This window comes from Canis lupus, chromosome 8 (assembly GCF_003254725.2).
Source record: "Canis lupus dingo isolate Sandy chromosome 8, ASM325472v2, whole genome shotgun sequence".
NCBI classification, from domain to species: domain Eukaryota; kingdom Metazoa; phylum Chordata; class Mammalia; order Carnivora; family Canidae; genus Canis; species Canis lupus.
In genome coordinates, this window is record NC_064250.1 from 62,314,933 (window position 1) to 62,342,042 (window position 27,110).

The 27,110-nt window shown below is 56.1% G+C and overlaps 1 protein-coding gene across 5 annotated transcripts in view; it reads right to left on the minus strand.

Annotated features, from left to right (window-relative positions):
- Positions 1 to 27,110, minus strand: part of CCDC88C (coiled-coil domain containing 88C) — a 121,566-nt gene that overhangs the window by 47,405 nt on the left and 47,051 nt on the right. For all 5 annotated transcript variants that reach the window (XM_035719813.2, XM_025442431.3, XM_025442430.3 and 2 more), the window contains 8 exons: positions 22,485 to 22,554; positions 9,744 to 9,802; positions 8,898 to 8,981; positions 6,333 to 6,473; positions 5,771 to 5,955; positions 5,091 to 5,172; positions 4,590 to 4,748; positions 178 to 324 (listed from right to left, as the gene is read on the minus strand). In XM_035719813.2, the coding sequence (XP_035575706.1) occupies positions 178 to 324; positions 4,590 to 4,748; positions 5,091 to 5,172; positions 5,771 to 5,955; positions 6,333 to 6,473; positions 8,898 to 8,981; positions 9,744 to 9,802; positions 22,485 to 22,554 (927 nt within the window). The remainder of the gene's footprint in view (positions 1 to 177; positions 325 to 4,589; positions 4,749 to 5,090; positions 5,173 to 5,770; positions 5,956 to 6,332; positions 6,474 to 8,897; positions 8,982 to 9,743; positions 9,803 to 22,484; positions 22,555 to 27,110) is intronic.

Below are 27,110 nucleotides of genomic sequence, written 5' to 3' on the forward strand. Positions count from 1 at the left end.
CAGGGGCTGCCCCCTCAGGCCCACTGGGCTCAGCAAGCCGCTCTCTCCTCAGCCCCCTGGGAGTGGCAGGGCAGACTCAGGGAGGCGGGGATGGCGGTGAAAGCCTGGAGAGGGGCCAGCGTACACCCCCAACCTGCGCCCACCCGCGTGTGACATGGTGACGAGGGCTGGCAATACCAGTTCCAGGTCGTGAAGCTTGGACTTCAGCTGCAGGTTCTCTTTCTCCAGCTCGTGAACTTTATCTCCCCGCGCCCGGGCCGCCGTCAGCTGTTCCTCCAGCATAGCCTTGGTCTCAATTAAGATGATGTTATCTTCTCTCAGCTCCTACTCGGCAAAGACACACACGAGAGCCGTCAGACTAAGGTACTGGGTTCATGCCTGGGGCTCGAGACCTAAAACATGCACTGTAGGGGTGAGGCCGCTAGGCTGGGGGGTGGGCAGGGTCTCCCCCTCACAACACCTTCCCCTTTCTTCTGCACCAGGCCACACGGACACTCTCTACTGAAATAAAAAAAATGCACACATCACGACATCTGAGTTCGGGTCTTCTGCAGGGAACACCTGCTCAGGTGCCACGTCCTAGCAAACTTCGTGGGAGAGGGGCCACTGGACTTACTTCTGCCCTGGGCAACAACAAGTTCAGCCCACTGACTTCACCTCTCCTTGACCTCCCCCACCCAGTTACGGGGGGCTCCTTGGTTTCTCCTCTCCCCGGGGCCCTTCCAGCACCACTGGGTACGTGGCGGGGGGACTGAGTTTCCCTGAACGCCTTCATGCGCACAAGCACGCACACAGGGGAATGTGTCTGCTTTTGTCCATAGCACAGTTCTTAAACACGATGGGGTAGTCCCTGCTTATCCACGACATTGCGTTTGCCCAGCATCAAAGCTCCCTGGTAGAGGGGAAGCCATGTGCTGCGTGGTCAGCGGTCACGGTTCTGATCAAAGGCTGGCGGCTGTCAAGGGCTGGGGACTCAGGATTACCCAGGTGCCCTCTCTCTGTGGAAACCCGCACACTGTCCAGCTGGCCCTGCTCTGGGTGCTCCCCACCCCTCCAGCAACCCCCCCCCACTTGTCCCTTAAGAGGGAGGCAGCAACGCTCCCTTCAGATGAAGAGACTCTCGTGGATAAATTAAGGAATAAGCCCAAAGTCACAAAGCTGGCCAGGGGTGAAGCTAGGGCCTGAATTCTGGCCGGAGAGCTGCAGATCTGCATTCTCTCCAATAGCCTAGGCTGCCTGCAACCCATCCCCGAGGGGCTCGAGTGGGGAAAGCACGGGAGTCAGAGCACAGGATGGGCTCTGAACCAGAAGGCGGCCTCCCTCTCCAGCCACTGCCCACACTCACATCCTGAGCTCCAGCAGGCCCACTGCCAGCACCCACCCCCCCGTCCTGTCACTCCAGGCTACCCCCTTAGCCTCACAGCCAACTCCCATGCAGCCTTCAAAACCCAGCCTAAGTTGCTCTCTCTGAGAAATGCTTGCAAATCCCCTGTATCCTGCCCGTCGGGCCTGGACGCACCGAGGCAATGCAGCCTGCCTCCCCCAGACCGTGAGTTCACTTCCGCCTTTGTGGGCCTCAGACATGTGTTCAGTAACACCTGCCGGCTGAATCACGCCGTGGGGAGCAGGGAGCGGTCAGAGGGCACGTGACATGGGCTACAAAGGGCCCCGTGACTTCCAACAGGCAGGGACAGACAAGGTGTCCAGGGGTGAAGTACCGAGGGAACACGATGATTTCCAGCCACTACTGGGATCAGTCTTGATCTTGCGCCTACTAAGTACCAGGGAACAGAGGTACCCCGGGCTTGCCTCGTGTGTCCCATGGCCTCAGGACCAGGAAGCTGGGTCTGCAGGAAGCCAAGCCCAAGCTCCCATGGCAAAAGTCAAGGGCTCAGCTTGCGGCTCTGGGGAGCTGCCCCGCCAGCCACCCCCCTGCACACCCGACCTCAGCTGAACTGGGAAGCTATTTAAAGGCCTGACCCGGCCATGCAAACAGCTGAGGAGCCACATGTAGGCGGTCACAGGCCCGACGGCTGGTCCCCAGGGGCTCAGGGGCTGCCGCCACTACCCTGGCACAGACACCGGGAATGTGGGCCCATGGCTCCAGATCCCAGGCCTGCCAGTGCACTGTGAGCTGTGGGACGTGGAGCCAGTGTCCCTCGACAAAGGAGTCCTCCCTCCATATGACTGACACACCAAGGGGGCTGAACCAAGGTCCGATGTGCTGACCTGCGTGTGTACCCTGTGCACGGTGCCCAGGCCCGGAAGGCGGGCTGGCTGCCCCATCCCCACACTCTATACACACTGCTTGGTCCAGCACCTGCCAAGCATCTGTCTACCAAGCAGTGGGCAAGTCCTTGTCTCCACGGGGCCTCAGGACCCCAGCAAGCCCCTGACACCAGGGTGGGGGGCGGCAGGGTGAGGCAGGGGTGGGGGAGCAGGATGGAAAACACAACAGGCTCCTCCCCACTGTGCTCACACCATAGCACCCACCACATCAGGGTCAGGCATCTGCAGCACCAGGGAGCCAGCCCAGGAGTGTGCTCGGGATGGACACTGGGCCCTGCACCCCGAGCAGGCGACCTCCTGCTCCCTCGGTAAACACATCCCTTGGCTGACGTCCCCCACTGCTCGGCCAGCTCCACTACAGACCGCCAGGCTCCACATGATGCCTGCCAGTTTAAACCTCACCTGGCTCCAGGAGTGCAGGGGACTGACCTGCAGACCCCACTTCGGGTCGGCATGCTTGAACATCAGTCTGCACCCAGTTTCATCAGAGCTCAGAAACCATCAGGAAGGATGCCCAGGGGCTCAGGGGCTGGGCGTCTCTGCCTTCAGATCGGGTTGTGATCCCAGGGTTCCTGGGGTCGAGCCCCATGTCAGGCTCCCTGTTCAGGGGGGAGCCTGCTTCTCCCTCTGCTCCTCCCCCTGCTTGTGACTTCCCCTCCTCTTTCTCTCTCTCAAATAAATAAAAGCTTAAAAAAAAAAAAGCCATTAAGAAATACAGAGAAACCCAAAGTGCCAGGTGGAAACAGAAGATGGAGGACCTTACTTGGTTCCCTGAGTCTGAACGCTCCCTGCTTAGGGCATGACGTCCAAACTCCCACACAAACTGGAGGCCCCCTGCCCTTCCACCATCAACCCTTCCTCCAATGCCCCTGTTCACCTCACCTGTACCTCCTCTGTGTCTGCAAGCCCCCCACCCCACCACCACCCTGATTTCCTTCCTCGTCACAGCTGAGGCCCTGCAGGCAGGCAGACAGGTTTCAAGGCCTGGTCTGCATGCATCCTGGCTGATGGGGTGCAGGGCCCGGTGTCCATCCCGAGCACACTCCTGGGCTGGCTACACAAGCTATGGATCAATCCTCTGCTTTCTCCTCTGAAAGAGATGAAAGGAACTGGCAGCAGCCCCTAAGGCTCAGGGGGCTACCAGGAGGTTCACATGGGGCCATGTGGTCGGACCCCCACCATTCCTGGCAGGTGAGGAAAGCTCCATAAATACGGTTATCACCACGCCTTTGGAAACCCTGCTGCGCAGCTCCCCTGGGCCAGGCCATGGCTTCACACATTTGGCCACCAGCTTCCTCAGATGCCTTGGCTCTGCAGGTGCCCCCGCAGCAGCCACGAAAACCGGGAACAGATGCAGGGAGCAACACAGATGCACGGAGCAACACGGATGCACAGAGCGACGTTCCAATAAACCTTCATATTCCCAAGAGTGGGAGGGGCCCGGGCTTCACCCCAGCGGCCTGCAGTCAGGCCATCCCCACACCACACAACGCACTCCAGGACTCAAGTCAGAGGCCAGTAGGGCAGCGACCTGACTTCCAGGGTGGGAAACAGGAGCACATGGCACCCCATGAGGAGCACTGCCAGGGGTGGGCAGGGGGCCTAGGGAATGGGAAGCAGGAGGGCCCGGGCCTACCCTCTCCTCATCTGGCCCCGTGGGACCAGAAGGGGGCTCAGGTGGGGCCAGAACAAAGCGTCTCTTGGGGAACCAGAGATGGCTGAGTACCAGACGAGGGGCCGAATGTGGACTGTATCCCAAGAATAATGCACAGGTGCCTGAGGGAGTCTGACAAGGGTCACTGTGACACCCGGACAGGGGATGTGGACAAGGACAGGTGGAGGCAGAATGGCCAGTTCAGAGCTCGTGGAAGGCAGCCCGTGCTAAGGCCCTGGGGTCAATGAGCGACAACGGCAACCCTCGGGCAGCGGCAAGGACAGGCTGGCTGTGGGGAAACCCCTGGGACTGGGCTGGGGGTGAGTTAGACTGATCACCAACCTAGCTCCTAACTAACTTGCCAACTGCCCACCCCACCCCTCACTGCACCACTGGTTCCCAAATCTCAGTAGAAGCAGCTCACTGGGAGCGAGCTCTAATGCACCCGAGGCCAGGGCACCCCTTCTACAGGTGGGGACAGGCCTCATGCAGCACCCACACCCACCACCCACCACCCAACACCCAGCCAGGGGTGTGGCAGCCAGCACTGTGCGCTGCTCCATCTCCACCTCTCAGATGATGTTTACTCCAGAGGCAGCACAGACCCGCCAGACCCTGCAGGTGCCTCAAGCATGCAGGGGCTCACCTCCATGCGGGCTTTGTAGAAATCCACATCATGCAGCCTCTCCCTGCAGCGCACCAGCTCCATCTCTAGCCTCTCCACACGGTTTGCCTTCTCCCTCAGCGAGTCCAGCTCGTCGCGATAGGCGCGAGCAGAGCGGGCGTCAGCAGCCAGCTGGGTGTTCTAGACAGCAGGAAAAGGCAGGGGGACCCAGCTTAGGGCACCTCTCCAGGGAGGGAAGAAGGGGCCAGGCCCTGCAGTGCATCTCCAGGACCTCCCAGGAGAAGCAGGTCTGGGGAGGGGTCCCACACAGCATCACCAAGTCACAGTGTCGCTCTGCACAGTCCCCAGGCCACCAGCTCTTGGGCAGTGTTGCTGCGAGCTGGACAGAGACAGGCCATTGCTGGAAGCTTCTGATGCTGCCTTCCCGAGGCTCTGGGCCACAGCTACTGGGGAGTCCCAGCCACCCCCACCACTGCCATCACAACCCCCTACCCTGGGCATATGCTCAGGTCTCCCGCTCACCTCCTGCTTAACTTTCTGCAGCTCCAGCACCAGCTGGTCCACCTCATGCCTGGTGTCCACAAGCTGCTCCGTCTTCTCCTCCCTGGGGGTGATTTGGAGGAACTATGGTGAGGGCTCCTCAGCCAGCAGCCCCAGCAGCCCCCCATACCTCGTGAGACCAAGCAGGGACAGGGGGAGGGGACTTCGGCGAGTGAGGAGGGCCGTCGGCACGTGGAGCCTGCAAAAATGTTCCTGACTCGAATTCTTTCCCATTTTTAACTTTGTAAAGCCCGCTCTTAAACCCCACCCACCAGACACCTTCCCCCTGAGGGTGCGGGGCAGGGAAGGAGGCCCTGCCACAGGTGCTTTCCCCACAGCTGGGCAGGCACCAAGGGGGAGGCAGGGAGGTGATGTTCACCTGCTGCAGGGAATGGGGGGGGCAGAGGTTCCCCTGATGGGGTGAGCCGCATCCCCCCTCCAGCATGTGGTCATTCCCGCCCCACATGGGACAAATGTGGACAGGAGGCCCCTTGTGGAGACCATCTGTGACCTGCACTGGCAGGAGCCTGGACCGTGACCCAGCTTGGGGCAGACCCTGCCGTCCGGCTGGCTGCACTGCCCAGAGGTACACGCCGCATGACCCAATCGTGTAGACACAGCATACGGAAGCAGACAGACAGCGGGGGCACGGAAGGACTCACAGCTCCTGCCTGACACGGCGCAGCCTGGCCTTGGTGTCGGCCAGCTCCACGGCCAGGTGCTGCTTGTCCTCGCTGGAGAGGCTGCTGGTGGGGCTGGGGGAGGACTCGGCGCTGCACGACCTGAGTGGGCTGGGAGGCTGCTGTGCCTGCAGGTAGTCCCGCTCCTGTGTCAGGTCCACGATGAGCTATGGTGGGCGGACAGGGGAGGAGAGGGGAGGCCGTGTCAGCACCCGGGCCCTGCAGGGGCAGCGGCAGACACCCCGGGGAAGGGGATGGGAGAGAGGGTGCCCACTGCGGGGGGAGAGGGGAGAGGAGAGGCCATGTCAGCACCTGGCCCTGCAGGGACTGCGGCAACACCCTAGGGTACGGCAGGGTAGGGGACGGGATGAGAGAGGGGAGGGAAACTGCCAGGGAGGAGGACAAGGCACTGCAAGTGGTCAAGAGGACAGAAGTCATTCGGGGCAGGAGGGGCAGGGGGCAGCCAGGGGCACGGGCATGAGGGAGGGCCCCCTGGCTGGCGTTTCCAGGGCCTTCTCCACCCGTGCTGTCTGAGGCCACGCACCTCCGTGCACTCGTCCCGCTCATCCAGGAGTCTCCGGAGATGAAACACCATGTTCCTAGACAGGGCCTCTAGCTCCTCTGGGGCTACGTCCGGGAGCTCTAGCCACTGCAGGTCGAACACGTTCTCCTGGTTGTGGGTCACCTGCAGGCATGCGGCAAGAGCTGCAGAGGCCAGGGACCTCCCTTCTCCCTTCGCTACCCATTCCATGGATGGATGCCCCTGACCTTTCACCCCAGGCTCCCTGCCACGGGAGGGGGCACCCCAGGACTGCGAGCACTCCTGCTTCCAGCTCCCACCTGGAGGGGGCCGAGGTTTCTCCTTGGAGCCAGCAAGCACTCCTGACACACAGCAACTCCCCTAGCAGCCCTCGGATCCACTTCCACCACGAGGGAAGCAACCTCAAGGGCTCTGAGGGGCAGGGGTCGGACCACATGCTACCACTGCAAACTCGACCGTGAATATAGCACGTGTTCAGTCAGTCTTGTGTCACAGTGTTGGGCCATTTATTCTGGGGAGAAGTATTTCATAATCTAAAGCAGCCTTTAGGTAGTAAGCCCCTATGTCATCCCCACGGGCCACCAGAGATCATCGGTTTCCCATTTCCATCAAGTGGGAGCCGAGGCCCACAGCTAGGCTGGGCATGGGGCAGCCTCTCCGTGGATTCTTCCCACGTGACCTTCTCACCACTGCCCCATCCAGACCTTCCAAGGGGGCAGAGGGCCTACGGTGAGTGCCTGCTGCCTGCGTCTGGGAAGAGACGTGTTGGTGCACTCAGGGCCTCGACAGGGGACTGAATAAAAAAGAAACCGGAGTTACCCAGCCCAGTGAGGCACATCTGAAAAAAGTTCCTAGATTTTTCAGAGCAGTACAGGGATACAGAAAATAGTGAAACAGACACAAAAGACAGGGGCTCCAGCGTCTCCAAAGGCATCCACTTCCTTACCCCTGCCCGCCTCACAGAAGAAAAACAGATCCCTCGGATCAGGAAGGGTCAGGAGAAAGCTCATCCCGCCAACAGGGCGCCGCTTGGCCTGCCCCAGACTGAGGCCGGCAGAAGGCAGGCCTCTGCGGAGGGAGGGGGCACAGGGGCCCCATCATGCGCGCCTCAGTTGCCCAAGGAGCTTCTCATCACAGGCTTGTGCCCCCTCCTCCCCTGGGTCTGACCCAGAAGGCCTCTCCATGCACGTCTAGACCCATGCGTGTCCAAGCAGTAGCCACCTATTTCCCCCACTGCCAGCCACCAGAGGAGAGCCATGCAGGACTCCTTTTTGGCTACACATCTTCTTTCTCTGTTTCTCTCCTTTTTTTTTTTTTTTTTAATTTTTATTTATTTATTTATGATAGGCACACAGTGAGAGAGAGAGAGAGAGAGGCAGAGACACAGGCAGAGGGAGAAGCAGGCTCCATGCACCGGGAGCCCGACGTGGGATTCGATCCCGGATCTCCAGGATCGCGCCCTGGGCCAAAGGCAGGCGCTAAACCGCTGCGCCACCCAGGGATCCCTGTTTCTCTCCTTAGTATCTTACTTTCTGCACAGGAAAGACAGCGAGTAGAAAGAACAGACCTGTCTCAAGCACCCCCATCCCTGGAATAAACAGTTTTCAGAATACACAGACGTGCAAAGAAAATTATGAAGCGGGGTCATTCTGAGGCTCACAGCCCAGCCAGCCCCTGATATGGGATGTTGAGAATCTCTGCTGCGTGACTGACGTCCCTTGGCGGATGCCCTCAGACCCGCCGCGAGCTGTACCTGTTTCCCGCTTCAAACCCTGGCTCAGAGCTCCTCAGTCAGCAGCTGCTGCCAGCATGGGGTGCTCAGCCTTCACCTGCCTTGGCCAGTTATACACCTGTTTGGGGGGCTCCTGCTCCTGTCTTTCCGTGTGTCTACCTCACCTGTCCAATTACCCTGAAGGCTGAACCGTGTCTCCTGAGGGTCCGGGAGAGGTCAGGGAATTTTCAGGTGGGCACTTGCCTCTACAGGCTCATTTTCCAGGGAAACCGCATCTGCCAAGGTCGACTGATGGCAGAGGGGCTGCTTGCCCTCCATGCAGGGCCCTCCTGACTGCACCCCGCAAGCAGGGTCTCTGGACACACCCCCCTGGGACTCGCTGGATTTTTAGCTTCCCCAGCGGTGGCTGCCTGTTTCTCTGGTGTCACTGACGGAAGTGGAGAACTCTCTATAAAGATCAACCATTCCCAGCAGGGTGACATTTGCCAGGATACGTTTTCAGGGTCTATAAATTGAATTCTGAGCCTAACCACGCTGACAGCTCTTAAAAATAGTCTGAGTCCATATTAGGCAAGAAGAGGAGACAAAAGACGACTTGATTGAGGGTTTAAAAAAAAAAAAAAAAAACCTTCCTTATTTTTACCCCGTTTTAGTTCGCTGATGGTTACCTTTCCAAATGGAATCAATCTGTCTGTGGTGTCTGAAGCCTAATGTTAGCAAGACCCTTAATGGGTGACACTTTTTTCTTAAGCTTTTCACTGGTGGAGAGCGCTCCCGTCCAGGTGGCCACGGGAGCAGCAGTCCACAGCCACACCCCCCAAAAGCCTCACACCTACCTCCTGTATATGGGCCACGATCCCAGCTTGGGTTTCAATGTCCAGTTGTTTGATCCTTTCGATAAATTCCTCTTTCCTCTCACACTGTGGAAGGTTGCGGGCATTAACAGAAGCACCACAAGAGGGCAACCCATGGCCCCCTCACCGAAGTACAGTCTCAAAATGAACTGTCCCTCCCACCCCCTCACTTGGCTTTACTTCCTTTCATAACCCAGCATGCTCCTGTCCTATCTGCCCTCACATGGAGGTTTCTCTAGACGTTGCTCGGACTACCTGAATCACTTGTGGCAGGGACTGGGTGATGTTTAAAAAGCTCATGCCAGACTGAACAGTGAGCAGGGTGGGGAGGGGTGAGTGGTATGGGAAGCCAAAATCTGCTCTGCAAATAAGTTCTCCTGGAGATTCCTAAGCAGGTAAAGCACAAGGCCACCTGGTCTAGGCCAGGGGCTGGCAAACTTCATCTGTAAAGGGACAGATGTATGTGTGGAAGGGGGAGTCTTAGAACTGGGCGGTCAAGTGGGCTCAGCTCTGCCACTGTGGCATGAACGTAGCCACTGTGCGTATGCAACGGAGTCAGCACAGCTGTGTGCACACAAAACGCCACTTAAAAAACCTGGTGGCAGGTCCATCTGGCCCACAGGCCACAGCTGACTGACGCATGCCCTAGATGCCCCTGTGCTGGGGACAGCGTGCTAACCACAGGGTTCCCACCCGCCCTCTGGCCCAAGGTGCCCAGTGCCAAAGTCTGTGGCCACCAGTGTCTCAGGAGCCCTGTGGCAGCTTCACTCCTCCCTCAGGATGGCTGAGAGCCGGCCCTCCCCCACCCTGGCCTGGCCTGGCCCCTACCTGGACGGCACAGCCCAGCACCAGCAGCAGCAGCTTCTTTATTTCCTCCATGCTCTTCCCTAAACCAAAAGAGCAACGTATGTAATGAAGCTCAACTGTTCATGAAATTTCACCAGTGATCTGTGTTTGCTGCAGGGCGAGGGGGCGAGTGGGGTGGGGGGGGGGAAACCTAGCCAGAAATAAAGTACTCTTTCCACCCAGCCACATCCGCCTAGGTGTACGCACTCCATCTGTTTTCTTTGGATGGGTTTATTCTTGAAACCAAATGGGAATTCTGTCCATAGCTATTTGTGGCACTTTTCCATGCCGAGAGCAGACATATCCTGTTGTGATAATGAATGAACCTCAGTACCAGCAGCCCTTTCTGGTGCATGGGAAGCACAAGGGGAGAGGATAATCCCCACGGGGAATACTGAGCCCTCTAAGAGGAGTCTGTACACAACTCTACCTTTCCACTGTGCAGAGCCCCACACAAACCCCCACCCCATCAGCCAGCTCCCCGTTGTCAACAGTTTGCATGTGAGCCCGCTGCCTCCCCCGTGTTCTCTGGCTCAGTTCTTGGCTGCAGTATTCTAAAGCAAATCCCAAACACGCACGTGCCATTTTTTTAAAAAAAAGATTTTATTCATTTGAGAAAAACCGAGAGCGAGAGAATGAGAGAGAGCGTGTGCCTGTGAGAGATCATGAGCAGGGGGAGGGGCAGAGAGAGAAGCAGACGCCCCGCTGAGCATGGAGCCCGATGCGGACCTCGATCCCAGGACTCCAAGACATGACCCATGCTGAAGGCCGATGCTGAACCGACTGACTGAGCCTCCCCGACACCCCTATGTATACCTCATTTTTGAAAGAATCATGTTGACTTTGGGCAAAGCCCACAAACGTATTCATCCAATCCCCTTCAAGAGGTTCTAGTTTTCGCTATTTTAATCTAAACAATGCTACACAGAACACCTCCGTGGCTAGTGATGCACATCCTTACTTTCTTCTTTAATGGCTCTCCAGAAAGGCTTTACCACTGGACTTTCTCACAACTGAAAAACAGCAGGTCCTAGTCCCCAATCTCCCACGCCTCCATCCTACTGCTCTCTCTCCGTTGTGCCAGGGAGGCCAGAAAATCTCATTTCACCGTTTTGCACCACATCTTTCCGATGATGCTGGAGGTTGAATGCATCTTCCAAGTGCCTGCCTCTTCAGTTTTAATCACGTAAACAGAGTCAGGTACTGGGTTCAGGACTGGCCTGGTCACCAGAAGCAGCGTGACCCTGACAGGCCAGACTGCCTCGCAGGCTTGGTTTCCATATCTACGGAATGGTTTCCGTGTCTTATGATGTGATGAACCGGGTGATGTGCAAGGTCACTTGCAGTTGACAATTCCACAGGAGGTCCTGTTCTATGTGGGGGAGAAGGGACGTGCCACAAACAGCGTGGTTTTCTTGACAGACTTACCAGCACCCACTCACCCTGCAAAAACGGCCCTATGTATCCCCAACAACTGCTGGGACGAACAAACTTGAGTCCCAAGAATTAGCATTGGGTTTCATTTCTAGTCTCTTGGGTGTAACGTCTATGGAGAGACACGCGATCCTGTTCTAGGATTTCTCAACTGACAAACAGCTCAAAACAGCTTTTCCCCAAGATCACAGTTGAGTCTCAGAAATGGGGGCTAAGCATCTGCTCAATCAAAACTGTAACCACCCCACCACCACTGAAGGTGGGCAGGAAGGGTTAAGGGGTGGGGCTGGCCTCAGGGACCCTCCAGAGCACAGATTCCACAGTCCTAGGATGAAGCTTTGGCACTGCCCGTCAGCACGCTATGGTCAAGCCCTTCTCCTTGCTGATAAGGTGCAGAACTAGATCAATGTGTGAAATGGAAAGCTTCTCAGACTTTTATGCATTTTTTTTTTTAACCAGAGGCCTTTTATTTGGCCTCAGAGGTTCTAACCCGGACATAAGTAAATCCATGACCACAATGACTAACTTCTGTATTAAAGTGGAACTGACAATCAATCCCGATTTTAGTTTTGATAACAAGGAAATGCCCACCTGCATATTGGAAGCCTGCAATCTGTCTCATGAAAATCTTTCCCTGGCCACAGAGCTGCATCCAGACCCTGAGAGCCCTCTCTCTGCTGTCCCCTAGGTCAGTCCCCAGACACCCAGCGACTGTCCTGTAAGCAGGGTGCACATAACAGGTGCAGATCCCCTGCCCCCAGCCATTGCCTGTGATGATTCACCTTCCTCAGGCCACGCTCCTGGTGGATACCCAGCAGGGAGCAGACACGCAGGAGGAACGCATCTGGAAGGTCTCAGGTGAGCCCAGACAGAAGCCAGAGTTCACCCGGTGAATCTTTACCGATTCACAGCCAAGGCCCCAAAGGTCCTAATTATATCATACTCTAGAATACTTTAAACTACTCCGATGATCCATGTTCCCAGCTCACGGCAGATTTAAAAAAAAAAAAAAAAAAAAAAAAGCATCAAACTACCCATGAGAACAAGCACTGAACAGGCCCACCGCCAGTGGCAGGAGCACCAGCCAGTTACCTGACTGCAGGGAAGAGACCAGAAACCCCATGTGCGCGCACACAAAGGGCTCCCAACGACATTCTGTGGCTGCTCGGTGAAAGAACAAAGGGTTCTGTTCCCTCAGCACCCAGCAGCCACACACAATGCCAACCGTGAGTCACTCTCCCGCTCACTCACTCACACCCATTAGAAAAGTATGGAATTCCTGTTTGCTACGTTTTAGAACAGAGTTGGGGCAAAGGTTTTAAAGGGAGAGAGTCTTAGAAAAATTTTCATGGGGAAAAGATTTTTTGAAACAACTTTTCGGTGGTGAACAGGGTACTAGGATGTTCACCTCTGCCCTCATTTTTTTTTTTTTTAAGATTTCACGTATTTGAGTGGGAGAAAGAGAGAGAGGGAGAGAAGCAGACTCCCCGCTGAGCAGGGAGCCTGACACGGGGCTCAATCTCAGGGCCGTGGTCATAACCTGAGCTGAACGCAGACGCTAAACCTATGGAGCTACCCAGGCGCCCGCCTCTGCCCCCCATTCAAATGAAGCGATGCTGTCTGCTCAGTCTCACCAGGCGAAGTGAATACAAACATTGGCTTACAACAACTGCATCCCGATGGTTTTATCACTACACAGATTCCTATGCTACTTTAAAAAATAAATAAAAACTAAAAAAAAAAAAAAAAAAAAAAGAAAAGAAAAAGAGCACAAATTCCCCAAGTTTCTCCTGGGAAGTGGATGCCCAGTTTGTCTCAAGATTTCATGAGCAAGGCAAAGAACGACTGCTATTTTCATACATCTGCCAGATTGTGGGTTTGGGATAGTATCAAAACAGACGAGAAGAGTCTGTCCTGGGTGCCTACCAGTAAGACTGGCTCAGTGACACCGTTAAGGAAGGCAAAGAAGAAAATAACCCTGGGACGCCTGGGTGGCTCAATGGTTGGACATCTGCCTTCGGCTCAGGTCGTGAGCCCAGAGATCGGGATCAAGACCTGCATCAGGCTACCGCAGTAAGCCTGCTTCTCCCTCTGCCTGTGTCTCTCTCTCATGAAAAAGAGAGAAGAAGAAGAAATAAACCATACAGATGGCTCCCTCCCAACTGCCTACTACATGCCAGGGGCTAGCAGAGGATGGAACCAGAGTCAACACCATCCGCTGGGCTCGGACCAAGACCACCAGCAGTTCTTAAAGAGCTGACATGCCCTGAAAACCCAGAGGAGGGACATGTAGTTCACAGTCAGGCCCATGCAAGGCTTCCTAAGGGAAGTAACCTCTGCCCTGAGACCCAAGGTTGAGGAGCTATGAGGGAGGAAGGTGAACCAGAGCTTTTCAGGCCCAGGGGTGACGGGGAGAGGAAGGAATGAGGAGCACGCACAAGGCCCAGGGGTAAGGGCACACACAGGGTGTCTATCAAATTCTAAATGTCTTGTGGTTAAGCTCACTAGGATGGGTTCCCAGGGTGAGGGATGGGGGCGGGTTCCCGAGCAGTGTGGATCTCTGTACTGAGTCACATGCAACCGAGGGGTGGGGGAGGGTTGAACACATCCAACACCCTCTGCACCTACCCACAAGCCGGGGGGATCCCAAGAGAGCCCAAGCTGATGGTCGAGCCTAACAAAAACCTTACTACCTGCTTCCTGAGGCCCTGACACAAAGAAAGTCACCCCAGTCTTTCCTTGCAGAGCCAAGGTGCACCTGCTGGTCGGAGCTACGTATAAGGCTTCTAGATGTTCCAAGCAATCAGATTCCAAGACAGAAGGACGAGTATCTGCTACTACACGAGCGGTGGGGGTGCACAGACAGAAGCATAGCTTGACGGTCAGAGCACGCGAGCCTCTAACAGGGAGGCTGGACGTGGAGATCAGGGCTGGAGAATCCCCTTTCTAATCTTGTGTCTGGGGGACACATGGCTCATCAATCAGAACAGCTGCTCCCTGAGCCTGGAAGGAGGTCTCGGAACCCTTCTGAACACGGCAAATGACAGCCACTGCCCATCAACAGAAGTTGACCCATGAAACTGAACCCATCCTCCATGCCCCGAATGTCATCTCTGGGGTCCTTTCTGGCTCTACCCTGACTCTCTAAGATGCAGCCATCTGAATGTTCACACTTCCTGGTGTCTGGATACAGAAAATAAAGCTTGTCGTGAATAACCAGCCACCTAGGGATGAGGTGGGCATTCAGGCAAGGACGTGCCCACGGTTCCTTCTGAGACAGAGCTCCTCCTGCCCCCGCTGCACATCCTCTGCCTGGCGGAGGTCGGGAGGGAGGCACAGTGATTCCTTGTAAGACCAAAGTCGTGACGCACCCCCTTCCCTGTCTCGCCGACTCAGCTCTCCACAACCACAAGCCCAGGCCCTGCAAACCGCCTGCAAGGCTGAGGGTTTAACCCTCACGACCTGGAAAACGGGCCTATTCGAGCAGACACTGCCCTCCCCACAGGCCCCTCACAGAACATGCCACCGTTTGATTTAATCCCCAGGACAGTATCCTCTCCATGTTACAAACAAGAACAGGTCTGGACGGGCGCAGCTACAGAACTCGGAGCTGGTCCCTGCCTGCTTCACCCTGACTCCCTACCAATCCCTTCCCCCCCGAAACTGCCATTATGAACAGGTACAGTTTTGCCCAGAGCAAGGCTCTCCCTCGTCTAGTGTCTGATCCCAGGGCGCCCAGCATGCAGGAGGTTAACTGGTCACGTTAACAGCTCACACTGGATCCGTGGGGGCGCCTGGGGGACTCTGAGGGTGAGCGTCTGCCTTCAGCTCAGGGCGTGATCCTCGGGTCCTGAGATCAAGTCCTGCTTTGGGCTCCCTGTTCATTGAGGAGCCCGCTTTTCCCTCTCCCCCTGCTTGTGCGCTCACGCACACTTTCTCTCTAAGAAACAAAATCTAAAACAAAACAAAAACAGCACATTGAATCCATGGTAGAAGAACACAGAGAACTTCCTTCCCTGCTGGAACGGAGACCACGTGTACGTGCGCACATATTTTCCCCTAACAATTCTCCGTGCTGCTCTCCCCTGCGTCTGTGCCAGAGTCAGTCTCCCAGCTATGCTCATCCCGGTTTCTTACATAAAACACACCCATTTCCTTGGAATGATCATGGGGCCGTCTCGTGAATAGGAAAACAGCACTGCCCTGAGCACGACCGTGGGCACGTCTCCTCGATGTCAAATGACACCCGAGACTCACGCATGCGGGCCCAGCTCTGTGGGCCCCCTTCGCGGGCGCTGCTGAGGAACGGCATGGAGGGTGAGCTCCCGGTGGGGGGGCCCATGCGGACCCTCTACGTACCTGTCCCAGTCTGTGCGGTCTGAAGCACCTCCATGCCCCACCTCACCGTCGGAAGGGCGACCCTGTGAAAGCCTCATGTAGCTCTCTGATGCCCGGGATGCAGCCCCCACCGGGCATTAGCATAACCAGGCACCCCCTCCCCGATTTATCTAATTATTAAATAAATGTTTATCACGGGTGGACTCTGGTAGGCACGGAGTCACGTGTCCATGCGAAATGGGGCAGGGGCCTCCCAAGGGCACCCTGACCGGCAGCCCCCCGTCTCAGGGTCTGTCCACCATGCACATCAAGCCCGTCCCCAACCCTGGATCCCCCAGCACCACCGAGTGCCCGGTGACGGAAGGCGGCTGCTCCCAGACGACGGACAACACTCTGAAGGCGCCCCACCGTGCCCCTGGACGGCATCGCCAACACAAAGGACTCCCGGCCCCCGGGCCGCCGGGGCCACAGCAGGTGGCCGCTGCCTGAGCTCCACACACAGACGACCAGAAAGGCAGCACCGGCCGCCCGAGTTCAGCCTGAGAGCCTGAGAGCCGGCGGCCAGGGCTGCAGAGGAGAGGCCGGCACAGGCGGGAGCCGGCGGGAGGGAGGGCCCCTGCCCCCCCCCCGCCCCAGGCAGAAAACCCGGAGCCCCGGTCCCAGCGGTGACCACAGAGACCTCTCACAAACAACGTCTGGTCCGGCGTCCGCGGGTGGCCCCGGCCCCGGCCCCGGGGAGCAGTCCCGCAGGTGGCCATGGCGCGGGCAGAGCCGGGCAGCAGCGTGTGTACACAGCGTCGCTCACGGTCCACCGGACAAAGGCTGGTATCCAGGCACGGCCCTCGGGCTGCCCAGGAGGCCGGCGAGCGGCCGCGCCCGCCTGTGCCCGCCTCTGCCCGCCTGTGCCCGCCGCAGCAGAGAGCCGGCCTGCGGCTCCAGGGACCCCCAGCCGAGGCCCCGCAGCAGGGGCCGGACGGCGGCTTCCCTGAGCCCGGCCCCTCCAGGAGGGAACGCGGAGCATAAACGGGAGCAGAGGGCTGCGAGGGTGGCTTCCCTTCGTTCGCTTATCCCTCCCCTCTTCGTTTAAAGGACCTGAGATTTTCATAAACCCCCCAAAATAAACATACACGCGTACGAGACCAGACCAGACCAGAGTTGGGGAGAAATGAAACAATAAATAAGGTTTGGAGAAAGAAGGCAAGAATGTGCCATTAACTTAGCCCCGGACGGCAGATGCTCGCCACCCGTTCGCTTGGTGAGCAGGGCAGCACCGCGGGGACGGCAGGGGAGGGAAGCCAGTCCCCGCGGTCTTTAGGAGAACGGTCTAGGGGCGACAAGACTGTTCCTAGTAAGCCGGACCCTGGGCTCTGTCCCCTGGCTGCCGCAGCGGAGGTGAGCCAGCCGTGGGCCCAGCAGCCTGGCACCAGCTCCCTGTCAGCAGAAGGCAGAGCTGTGCGGGGAGGACTACGAGGGTGGTTTCTGTGGGATCTGGAAAGCACTTCCACGGCGCCCCTGGCAGGATAGCCACCTAACGCTGAGAGGGTTAAGTGTCAAATCCCAAGGGTCTTGGGGAGGTAGCTTCACCTGCGACACAGCCTTACTTCCTCCCAGTGTACAGAGCATGAAGCCCGTCATGGGATTCCCAGGGCCGTCCCACCCCTCAGAGCCCCCACATCCCAGGACACCCTCCCTTCTGATGCACGGCCATGCACCTCCTCCAGGAAGTCTTCCCAGCCTGTCCACGCAGAGCTCATGGCACTCCATCAAGTGTGCTTACACCACTTCTCACCCTGGAACAGGTCTACCCGTCACCAACGCTGCCTCCCATGCACCCCTGCCCTGACTAGGACTTGGGGGACTCCTTCCACATAGACAACCTATTTGTTTCCAGGGCCCTTGGGCCCAGCAGGAGGCAGGAGAAACACAAGCTGGAGAGGATTAGCAAGAGGCCGTTGGGTCTCTTCCGCCGCGAGCTGGGAGGAAGGGTACGCACAGCACCCATGGACACAGACCCGCCAATGCCCCTAGGAGCCTGCTCTGTGCTAGAGGCCCTCCTGGAACCAGCAGGACAGAGGGGACATGGAAGACCTGGGGCCAGCGCGCTGGAACCACCCAGGCTATCCTCAGATGTCCAGCCGTGCTGAGACAGCCCTGTGCAGGGCACGGGCTCAGCCCCTCCCAGGGCCTGGGATCCCGCCGGGGCACCCAGATGCCCAACAGATGTGCTTCTCTCCTGTACGGCCACAGGCTGCGAGCCTCTGCATGAGCACCTTCTCTAAGGCTGGGTTTCCGCACCCGTGAGATGCCTTCCCTCCATTCTCACCATCTCACGTGGATCAGCCACGTACAAGTCAGAAAACCACCACTGCCCGTGGATACAATGCTCTCTTCCCGAGCGCCTGCTGAATGATTCACCGGAGAAATTAATCTGCTAACACCCTTGGCTTCCTGTCAGATGAATCTAGTCTTCTTTGTGTGGCACGGTGACAGGGCCCGGCAGCGCAGAGGCCGGGGAGCTGGTCTGGATCTGGTCCAAAACCATCCCCCGTTTTACGGATAAAGCCGACGTCATCTTGTCGTGGTTCTCATGACTTCTTCCAGAACAGACTCTGATAAACCATGGAAACGTGCTGAACGTGGATGTGCAGCTGGCAAGATGGCAGGGTGAGGGCAGCTTCCGAGCCACACACATAGCACTGGGTGGAGATCAACAGGTGGCACTGGGTGGAGATCGACTCTGGCTCGGCCCTGACCGCTGACCTTTGACCTTGGCATCTGCAGGAGCATGTGTTTAACACCTGTCGCAAGCGCCCACTTGAAGGACTGGGGAAGTGGGGACAGGAGAGCAAAGGGGACAAAGGTGGGTCTGCAGCATGTGTGCTTTATTTACTGAGCACCTACTACGTGCCAGGCACTGCTCTAGACACCCGGAAGACACTGGCAACAAAAAAGAGAAAAAACCCAAAGATTCTTGCCCTTGTGGAAGACTCCATCGTGTGTGGGCTGGGGGATAAGCCCTGCGACAGACATGAGAAAATAAACGATCAAAGATCTGGAGAGTGATACACACTGTGAACAAGGGGAAGGCGAAGCAGGACAGGACTGGGATCCTGAAGGGTGAGGGGCACACAGGCGGACACCCGGCAATGCCTACTAAGGGCAAGCCCAGCTGCGGGAGGCCAGTGCACGCAGGCCCCAGTGCCAGGGGACGGGGCAGTACAGCAGTTAAGAGGAACAGGGCCTGTACTGAGGACATGGGGACGGGAAAGGCCAGGGCAGATGGGGAAGAGGCCACTGTGGCAGGAAGAGGGAAGCCTGATGAACACATGTGGGTGACAGCAGATGACAAGACTCAGCCAAGGCGACACAAAGCGAAGAGCACCCTACAATACGCAGTCCTGAGGGCCACCAGCGTGAGGCTCTCCTGCCAATGGCCATCATACGAACATGATCAAGGGGCTCAGGGCTGGGTCCTAGGAGACCCCAGGCCAGGCTCCAAGATGTGGGGTCCACCCGATGAGGTCCCGGACAGACGCCCCTGACAACCCATGAGGACAGCTGCAAAACTGCAGGTGTACCACGAGACAGACACTGCGGAGAGGTGACTTCAGGTGCAAAAGAGGAGAGACAGGATGAAGAGTTGGGGCCAGGAGACCCAGACACCAAGAAGAGGTTTTAACAATGACTTGAAGTCTCTGAAAGTTCTTCTTCACATTCATTGAGCATCCCTGAATCCCACCCAAGGCAGAAGAAAAGAGAACATCCTTTCATCCCACGGGGTGGCATGGGGTGGGGGGCAGGTTGGTTAGACACACAGAGAAGCTCTCGTAAGGGTAGGAGTTGTGACATCTCCCTTCCTTAGGTCGGAGGCAGGGGACAGCCCCCACATCCCAGGACACCCTCCTGGGGACAAACACTCAGTGTCTCAGGATCAGTGTCCCTGTGTGTGTGTGTGTCTGACGAGATGCCCTGCTGGGCTCTGTCCTGCCCCTGGCACATGGCTCCGTTGAGGTACATTTGCCAAAAAAAAATTTTTTTAATAAAAAAACCCCAAAACTGAAATGTTATAAATAACAGTACAATATCAATATCAGCCAAAGAGAGCACAGGCATGCTCCTAAGATGATATGTGGGGCAGAATTAGTTTAAAAAAAAAAAAAGAAGAAGAAGAAGAAGAAAGCAGCACCCCTCCCACCTCCCAAACCCACTTCTAGGCAACCACACAAAAAAGAAATCAACTTTGGTCTTTATTTAAAAAGAAACCGAAAGTGCTTCACTCATCTATGTTTTACAATTTAAAGCAGGAAACACTATCCCATAAATACATTTCTGCACCTTCTTGCCAGTGGGCCTGCTGACCTCCCCCCTGCTCAGGGGGTCCCGGGACCCCAGTCAGAGCCTACGCAAGCACGCACCCAGCTCCCACATCCAGGGCCGTGACCATGCAGGCCCTGCCCGGAGACCACCCCCCGCCCCCCGCATGCCCCTGGAGACCCCCGCCTGCCGACCCCCCGAGTCTCTTCCCAGCCTGTCCTTCAGAGCAGGAGATACCACCTTTCTGACTGATGTATACTGATCCTATCTGATGCCAGGACACCCCATGCACCTGTCAGAGCCTCAAAAACAGCTTCCCTGTGGTGTCCTAAGCCTGAATTGTGGTGAAGAGTGCATAGTTGTAGACACTTATGACAAAAAAAAAAAAAAAAAAAAAAGCCACTACATCATATACCCAGGACAGGTGAATTTTAAGGTATGCACACTATGCCTCAATAAAGCAATTTCAAAAAAAAAAAAAGCAAAAGCAAAATCCAGTGTCCACATCTCTGCAGAGGCTTCTGCTCAGCACCAGACCCTGAGAGGAGACCTGTGTGCTCTGCGTATGGACAACCCCTCAGGCTCCATGTGGTTCAGAGGCTGGAACAGAGACTGCTGAGCAGGGAGGCAGGAGCCAGGGTTCCAGGGTGCAGCGGTAGCTGGCAAAGGGGCCTCCAGAGTATGGGCTTCCAGATGGCAGGGGGACATCATCAGGGAAGACCACAGGTACCCTCAGGAGGAGGGTGGGAAGTTATCCAGCACGACGGGGCAACAGGGTGGCTGGATGGGGCAGTGGGATGTGTGTAACGCCAGACTGGACCACATGCCACTGCCATTTCCATAGGTCAGAGGGTCGATGACTGGCCCAACCTGATTCGTCTGTGTGTGATACGGCCAGGGAGCTCGGGCTGCAGGGTCTACTTGCGGGCCACGTGACCGAGGGCTTGCCACCGAAGCCCTACGAGCCTCTGTGTTCTCACCTATCAATGGGCTGGCACGGTCACAGCCCAGGAGCATGCTCCCCTTTGTATGTGTTAACCATACATGACGCCCAGTGCAGGGCGGGCTCACCAGGGGCTCACACAGGAAGGCTCCACTGTTCCTGCTCCTCTGCAGGGGGGTGTCTCCGGGGCAGGCAGCACCTAGAACCATGCTTGAACCACCAACCTTCCACAGGCATCTCTCCCCCCATAAAACCAGCCCCCAGAATAAACCGGGTCAGGCAGCGTAACTCTGCTCAGCAAAGCAGATCCCCACCTTCCTGACGTTACCACAGAAATGGGAGAGGAGCCACTGCCCCCGGGGCCGGGGCCTGGGCTGGGGCCTGCGTGAGCGGCATCTGGGCATCCGCTACCTGGGGAACCATAAAATAAAGCCAGAGCCAGGGGAAGGCGAACATCAGGTTCCCCCTTACTAATGCACAGAGAGGGGAGCGGTGTTTGCTGCCAGGAGCCTCTAGGTGGGCCTGGGCAGCCTCTGCTAAGGCCATGAGTGACCACAGCCAGCTGCACTGGGGACCACGGGGAGACCCATGAAACCTAACGTCCTCTGGGCCCACAGAGAGAAAAGTAGACATGCCAGGCACCCGGCACCCAGCAGCATAGCCACCAGGAGTAAAGTGACCCAACGCTTGGCTACCCCGACCTCCAGCAGCTCCCAGGGCCATGGCACTAAAACACAGCTTCTCTGGAGAAACTTTCTAGGCCGGCCCCTCAGGGTACTCTCCCCAAAGCCTTGAGGCAGCTCTAGCTACTCTCATATGGACAGAAACAGGGGTGGCCAGATGCCCACGGGAACAGGGTATGAGATGCCACAGAGGAAGGCTTCAGTTCTTTCTGTAGAAGCCACTCCTGCATGGCGTCCCTCCTGCCTTCCTGGATCCTCACCGATCCTAGGCGGTCAGAGACCTGCACTCACCAGGTCTCCACTGGAACAAGGCCCAGCTGGCAAGCACACTGTGCCTGGGGCCTGTAGGCTGATGTCCATGAGTCACGGGCAGGGGTCAAGGCATACACATATGGCATCCCCCTCCTTAATCCACCCAGCAGGTGAGCTGGCAGGTAGGCATTAAGCTCTGATTTTCTGGAAGGTGCCCAGAAGGACATTTCTTTCAGTCTTTTCAAAGTCACACCGAGTGTGCAAGCCTAGGACTTGGAAGCCTTGCCCATCCGGGCTCCAGAGACCAGGAGAAGGCATAGAAACAGATCCAGGACGAGACATGGGGAAGAGATGGAGCACCGGGTGAATAAATGTGTAGCAGGATCCTCACAGAAGGGACAGGACTTCCCTCGGAAGAGTCTCACTTTCTTGCCAACAGGAACCACGTCCCACGGGGGTGTGGATTCAATGTTTACGAAGGAAAGACCCCGGAGCAAGTCCACCATACGACAGCCTCAGGCTCCTAAGCCAAAGGAGGCAGCAGCCAGGCCTGGCCTGCACTTGTATGCGGTGGCGGGGGAGGGGGGCTCTCTCCCGACTTTGCACCTCAGCGTGATAAACCACCCTTCAAGAATCTCACCCCAACAAGCCCGTGTTTTCACCGCACGGGCTCTGTGCTGGCGGCCAGAGCTGTGTGTCCAGCAGCTGCTCAGAGGCGCCGGCACTGCCCAGGCACGACAGGGGGCAGCTTCTACTCACCAGACAGTGGGTCTCTGCCAATCATCAAAACATTGGGCAAATTCATTACGATCAGCTGCTGGAGAACTTCCTACAGAAACAAAGGGGAAAAGGTACAGTTAAGAACAGGAAACAAAATGACAGGACAACTAAGAAAATTAGTTTATCAAGTCACTCGATGAACACATGGCCACTCAATGGTTACGTATGAAGATCCTATATAATAGAAAGGAATATTTAGGATACAAATACACATGAAAAGTCCAAGTTGATTATACTTCTGCCTCAATCACTAACAAGTGTAAATCACACCAGCCTCTGTACGGAGACCCTGGGGAAAAATGAGGATCTACTGCAAGCCAAGGCTAGAGGATTAGGGGTAAGGTTCTTTTTAAGAGACGTCTTTATTTTCATCATATGGTTTGCTGGTGCAGTTAAAAAAAAAAAAAAAAAACTACAGAATAAAGATGAGAGAGATGCTACTGAGTCTTTGTAACCTGATGCTTCAGGATCCTGGCATTCAGCAGGTCTCAGATACGGAGCTGCAGAGGAGGAGCCTTCTCTCCTTTACAGCAGTGGCTCCCCAGGAGAGGGGATAAATCAAAGCTAATCCGCACCCGTGGGGGGAGGGGGCTGCGCGGAAATGAGCCGCCTTCTGGCCCTCACACCAAGGAGCTTTGAGAGAAGGCCCAGGCACCAGCCATCAGTCATGCCCCCGTGTCTGGGGCCTTTAACAAGCTTCCCCCCCCCCCCGCACCCCCAACGCCCCGAGTGTGGGGGCTCCCAGGCGCCCACCCACCACTCCCGTTGCCCAGCACGCTTCTCAGGACCAGTCTGTTTTCTGCGCCCAGATGTGCCCTGTTATTCACAAACCAGAAGGTGTAAAAGTCTCATCTTACGGAAGACAAGGAAGGGGGCAGGTTTTCCTAAGTATTCTTGGTCTTACAAAAGTGGTCACTATAGAAGTTCTTCACCAACAAAGCTCCTCCTACATCTTTTTTTTTTTTTTTAAAGATTGAGAGAGCGCACACGTGTGTGCACGTGAGCAGGACAGAGGAGCAAAGGGAGCAGACTCCTTGCTGAATGAGCCTGATGCGGGGCTGGATCCCAGGACCCTGAGACCATGACCTGAGCCACAGTCAGACACTTAACTGAGTCACCCAGGGGACCCTTCCTTACTCTTTTTTAAAAATTATTATTTTTTAAATATTTTATTTATTCATGAGACACACACACACACAGAGGCAGAGACACAGGCAGAGGGAGAAGCAGGCTCCCTGCAGGGAGCCCAATGCAGGACTTGATCCCAGGACCCTGGATGAGGCCCTGAGCCAAAGGCAGATGCTTAACCACTGAGCCACCCAGGCGTCTCTTTTACTCTTTTTATAAATGTTCCCAGTGAGACAGCTTTTTCCCAGCACAACATAAATATGAAGATCTCTGTATTCCATATCCTGCTAACCAGTGCTGATGAAGGGGACAATCAAACCATCCTCCAACCCCACAGGGCCCAGCTGAACAGCCCAGAGCAAAGTCCAAATCATCACATCAGACTGGCAGCCTTGGCAAGCATGCCTGGAGAGGCCAACCACCTTCAAAAAAATAATAATAATAAAATACATAAAATGATTTTAGTCCCCTCCTCAGTGTCTTTCTATGGCTCCTGTCCACCCCAGAAGGTGGAGGGGAGCGGATGCGGCCCCACACTCACTGGACTGTCTCCCCTCAATGCTGGCACATGTTTTTATTATCTGGGGTCACGGGTCACCACAACATTGAAGCTCAAGTTTTCTCAAACGCATCTTTGTCAGCGAATACCTGCGCTGGACAGAAGTGTGAGCCGCAGAGCAGTGTCAACCCTCCTTCAGGGCCTGAAAGAAGTCAGCACACAGACAACACAGTCTGTCACCTGCATGCTCCTGCCCAAGGAGTCCATGGTCCCACCCTGTGGCAAAAATACCCGTAAAGAGTAAAATCAGCAAAATCCACTTTCCAGCTGGCTCATCTGGCAAAAGGAAGGACTCCAGAGGAGCCCCATCCATCACGCAGTCCCTTCCCTGCCTCGACACTAAACTCGTGTGCTCAGCCTGGCTTCTGGGAGATTCCTGGTTATCATTGTCTAACGGGTTCCAGTCCCTTCTGAAGTCTTAGCTGGTTTCCCTCTGCCACCGTCTAGGCGCCTGGAGCACCAGCCCCATTATCAGGGTGCCTACTGTGTCTAGAAAGGAGACAGAATGTGGAATCATCCCCATGAGCTCTGCTGTCATACAAGGTGGTATTTTTATGTTTATGATTATCTCAGCAAAAGACCAGCTGGAATCACTGCTAGCAAATATTGCTAGAAAACCCACGTATTCTCCTCCCCAAACAGGATGTTTTACCCTAATCAGTACTTTTAATGTTCCCCCCCACAAGAAATATGTCACCTGTGTAATCAAGAAGTAATATTTTAGGAACAGACGATTTTTTAAAAAATGTGTTCCTTTCCAAAACATACTGTGGGCCTCCTAAGATCTAATCCTGTGGCCCAACGCGCTCCTGAGACATAAGCCATCTCCCTAAAGGACCACCAACTGCATTTCTAGCAAAAGCAGGCTCCGGGTATAAGCCGTGAGGACAGGGCTGTCCAGCAGAAAGACAATGAGAGACACATACTAATTTTCAGCATTCTAGCGGCCACCCTAAAAAGGCAAGAAAAAAAGGTGTGTGTGTGTGTGAAAATATTCGAATACATTAAGCCAACACACCCAAAATATTATCACTTTGCCAAATAATTAACATAAAATCACGAATGCGATATTTTACATTTTCTTCTATACTAAGTAAGATCTCTGGAATCCAGCAAGGAGACATTGACAGGCACAAGCCATCTCAATGCAGATGCTGAATCTCCACTGGGAACACCAGATCTGAAAAAAGTAGCTTCACACACACCCAAGTCGTCCCACACACACTTAGAAGTTCTCTAATGACCGAACCAAGTTATCAGTTTTTAAATTTCATTAAAATTTTACTTCCTCAGCCCCACTAGGCACATGTGGAGGCTCCAAGAGCCACCTGTGACTAGCAGCTGTCACACCCCCATCACAACAGTCACCCCCCAACGCCAATGACCAGGGCACTCGGCAGCGGCAGGCAGTCCCCAAGGACAGAAGAGAGAATACATCCCCTCGTCCCCCCCCTCGGGGTGGCAGGGCCTCCAAGGCGACAGGCCAGGCCCTCCATCTAGTGGGGACGTGAGGTGGTTGCTGACAAGGAGACCCTCCCGCCTGGGACACAGAACAGAAGGCCACTGTGCTGGCTGCAGCTGACGCTGGGCGGCTCAGCGGGCACCTGGTCACACCCTGGCCAGCAGCACGGTGGGGGCGGGGGGCGGGGCGGGCAGAGCCAGGATGGACAACACAAGCCCGGTGCTGTGTTCTGCGCAGCCCTCAAATTCACCAGCAAGCCCCCCTGGAGCCACCCAGGCCTTTGCTAAAAAAGCACAAGCAAAGGCCATGGTCACACCCTGAGGCAAGGACAAGGGACAAGTGCACCCACGAGCTTCCGTGCCACCCATCTTCCTGTGGCCTGATGGGCAGGAGGGCAGAGTCAGACTCAGGGTGCAGACTTCCCCAGAGATGCCCAGCCTTCTGCAGAACCTGTGGGGGGGAGGGGCGACAGAGTAAGGTTAAATAAGAGATCCAGGGTGGATTCTGTACCTCTTCCCTTCTCTTCCCCCTCTCCCCTCCGAGTCCATTATAGGGTCCCAATAGGCAACGCTGGGGAAACCCCAGATGTTCCTTTTCGATGCACTAACTGCATTCCGGGATCCATTCCCACTAACTGCTGTCAACAAACTGAAAGGAAAGTTCGAAGAATGAGAGAGAAGGAGGGTGGGGTCTATGGGTTCTCCACAACAGAGGCTACAGAGTGCTTTGTAATGTAAAGAGGGCAGAGAGCCTACCTGACACCAGCAGGGCTGCAAATTCAGAAGCTAAGATCTTATCAGAAGTCCTAGGTTCCTCCCAGGGCCACGTGGGCCCTTCTGCTGGGGGAGGGATGGGACCTGCCAGGACACTCTCCAGGGAGTGTCTGTCACCTGGGGGGGGGGGCGGGGTTGCCGGAGTTGTCACCCCAGCTTGGGGGGAGGGGTATGGCAGAGCCTACACCTGTGTTTGCACATGGTGTCAACAGGCCTGGGCACTTGCCCTGGGACTCTAAGCTTCCTGACATCAGCAGCACCCTAAGGGAGACACAGGGCCCACAGCATGGCTCCAGAGGTCACGGGTGGGGAGAAGTCCTGAGAACACAACCAGCAAGCTGAGTAGAAGGAAAACGCTCCCTTCTGGTTAGAATCTTTTCCTGAAAATACAGATGTATTCGGTGGGGAAAAACATAGACCACAGGAGGGAGAGCCCCGCTGCAGGCCCCACAGGTGATGGGGCGATGCCAATGACACCAAGGGCAACAGAAGCTGCTGCTGAGCAGATCCCAGAGGTACCTGGTTATGTGCAAACACCACACTTGATCACGACTAAGTGGGTGGCCACAGTGGACCACCCTGCAGCACACAGGACCAGCACCCAGGGGCATGGCCTCTGCACCCATGACACCACACACTCCTCCTGCTGGTCTCTGAACCCATGGGGGGCCCTGGGCTGCAAT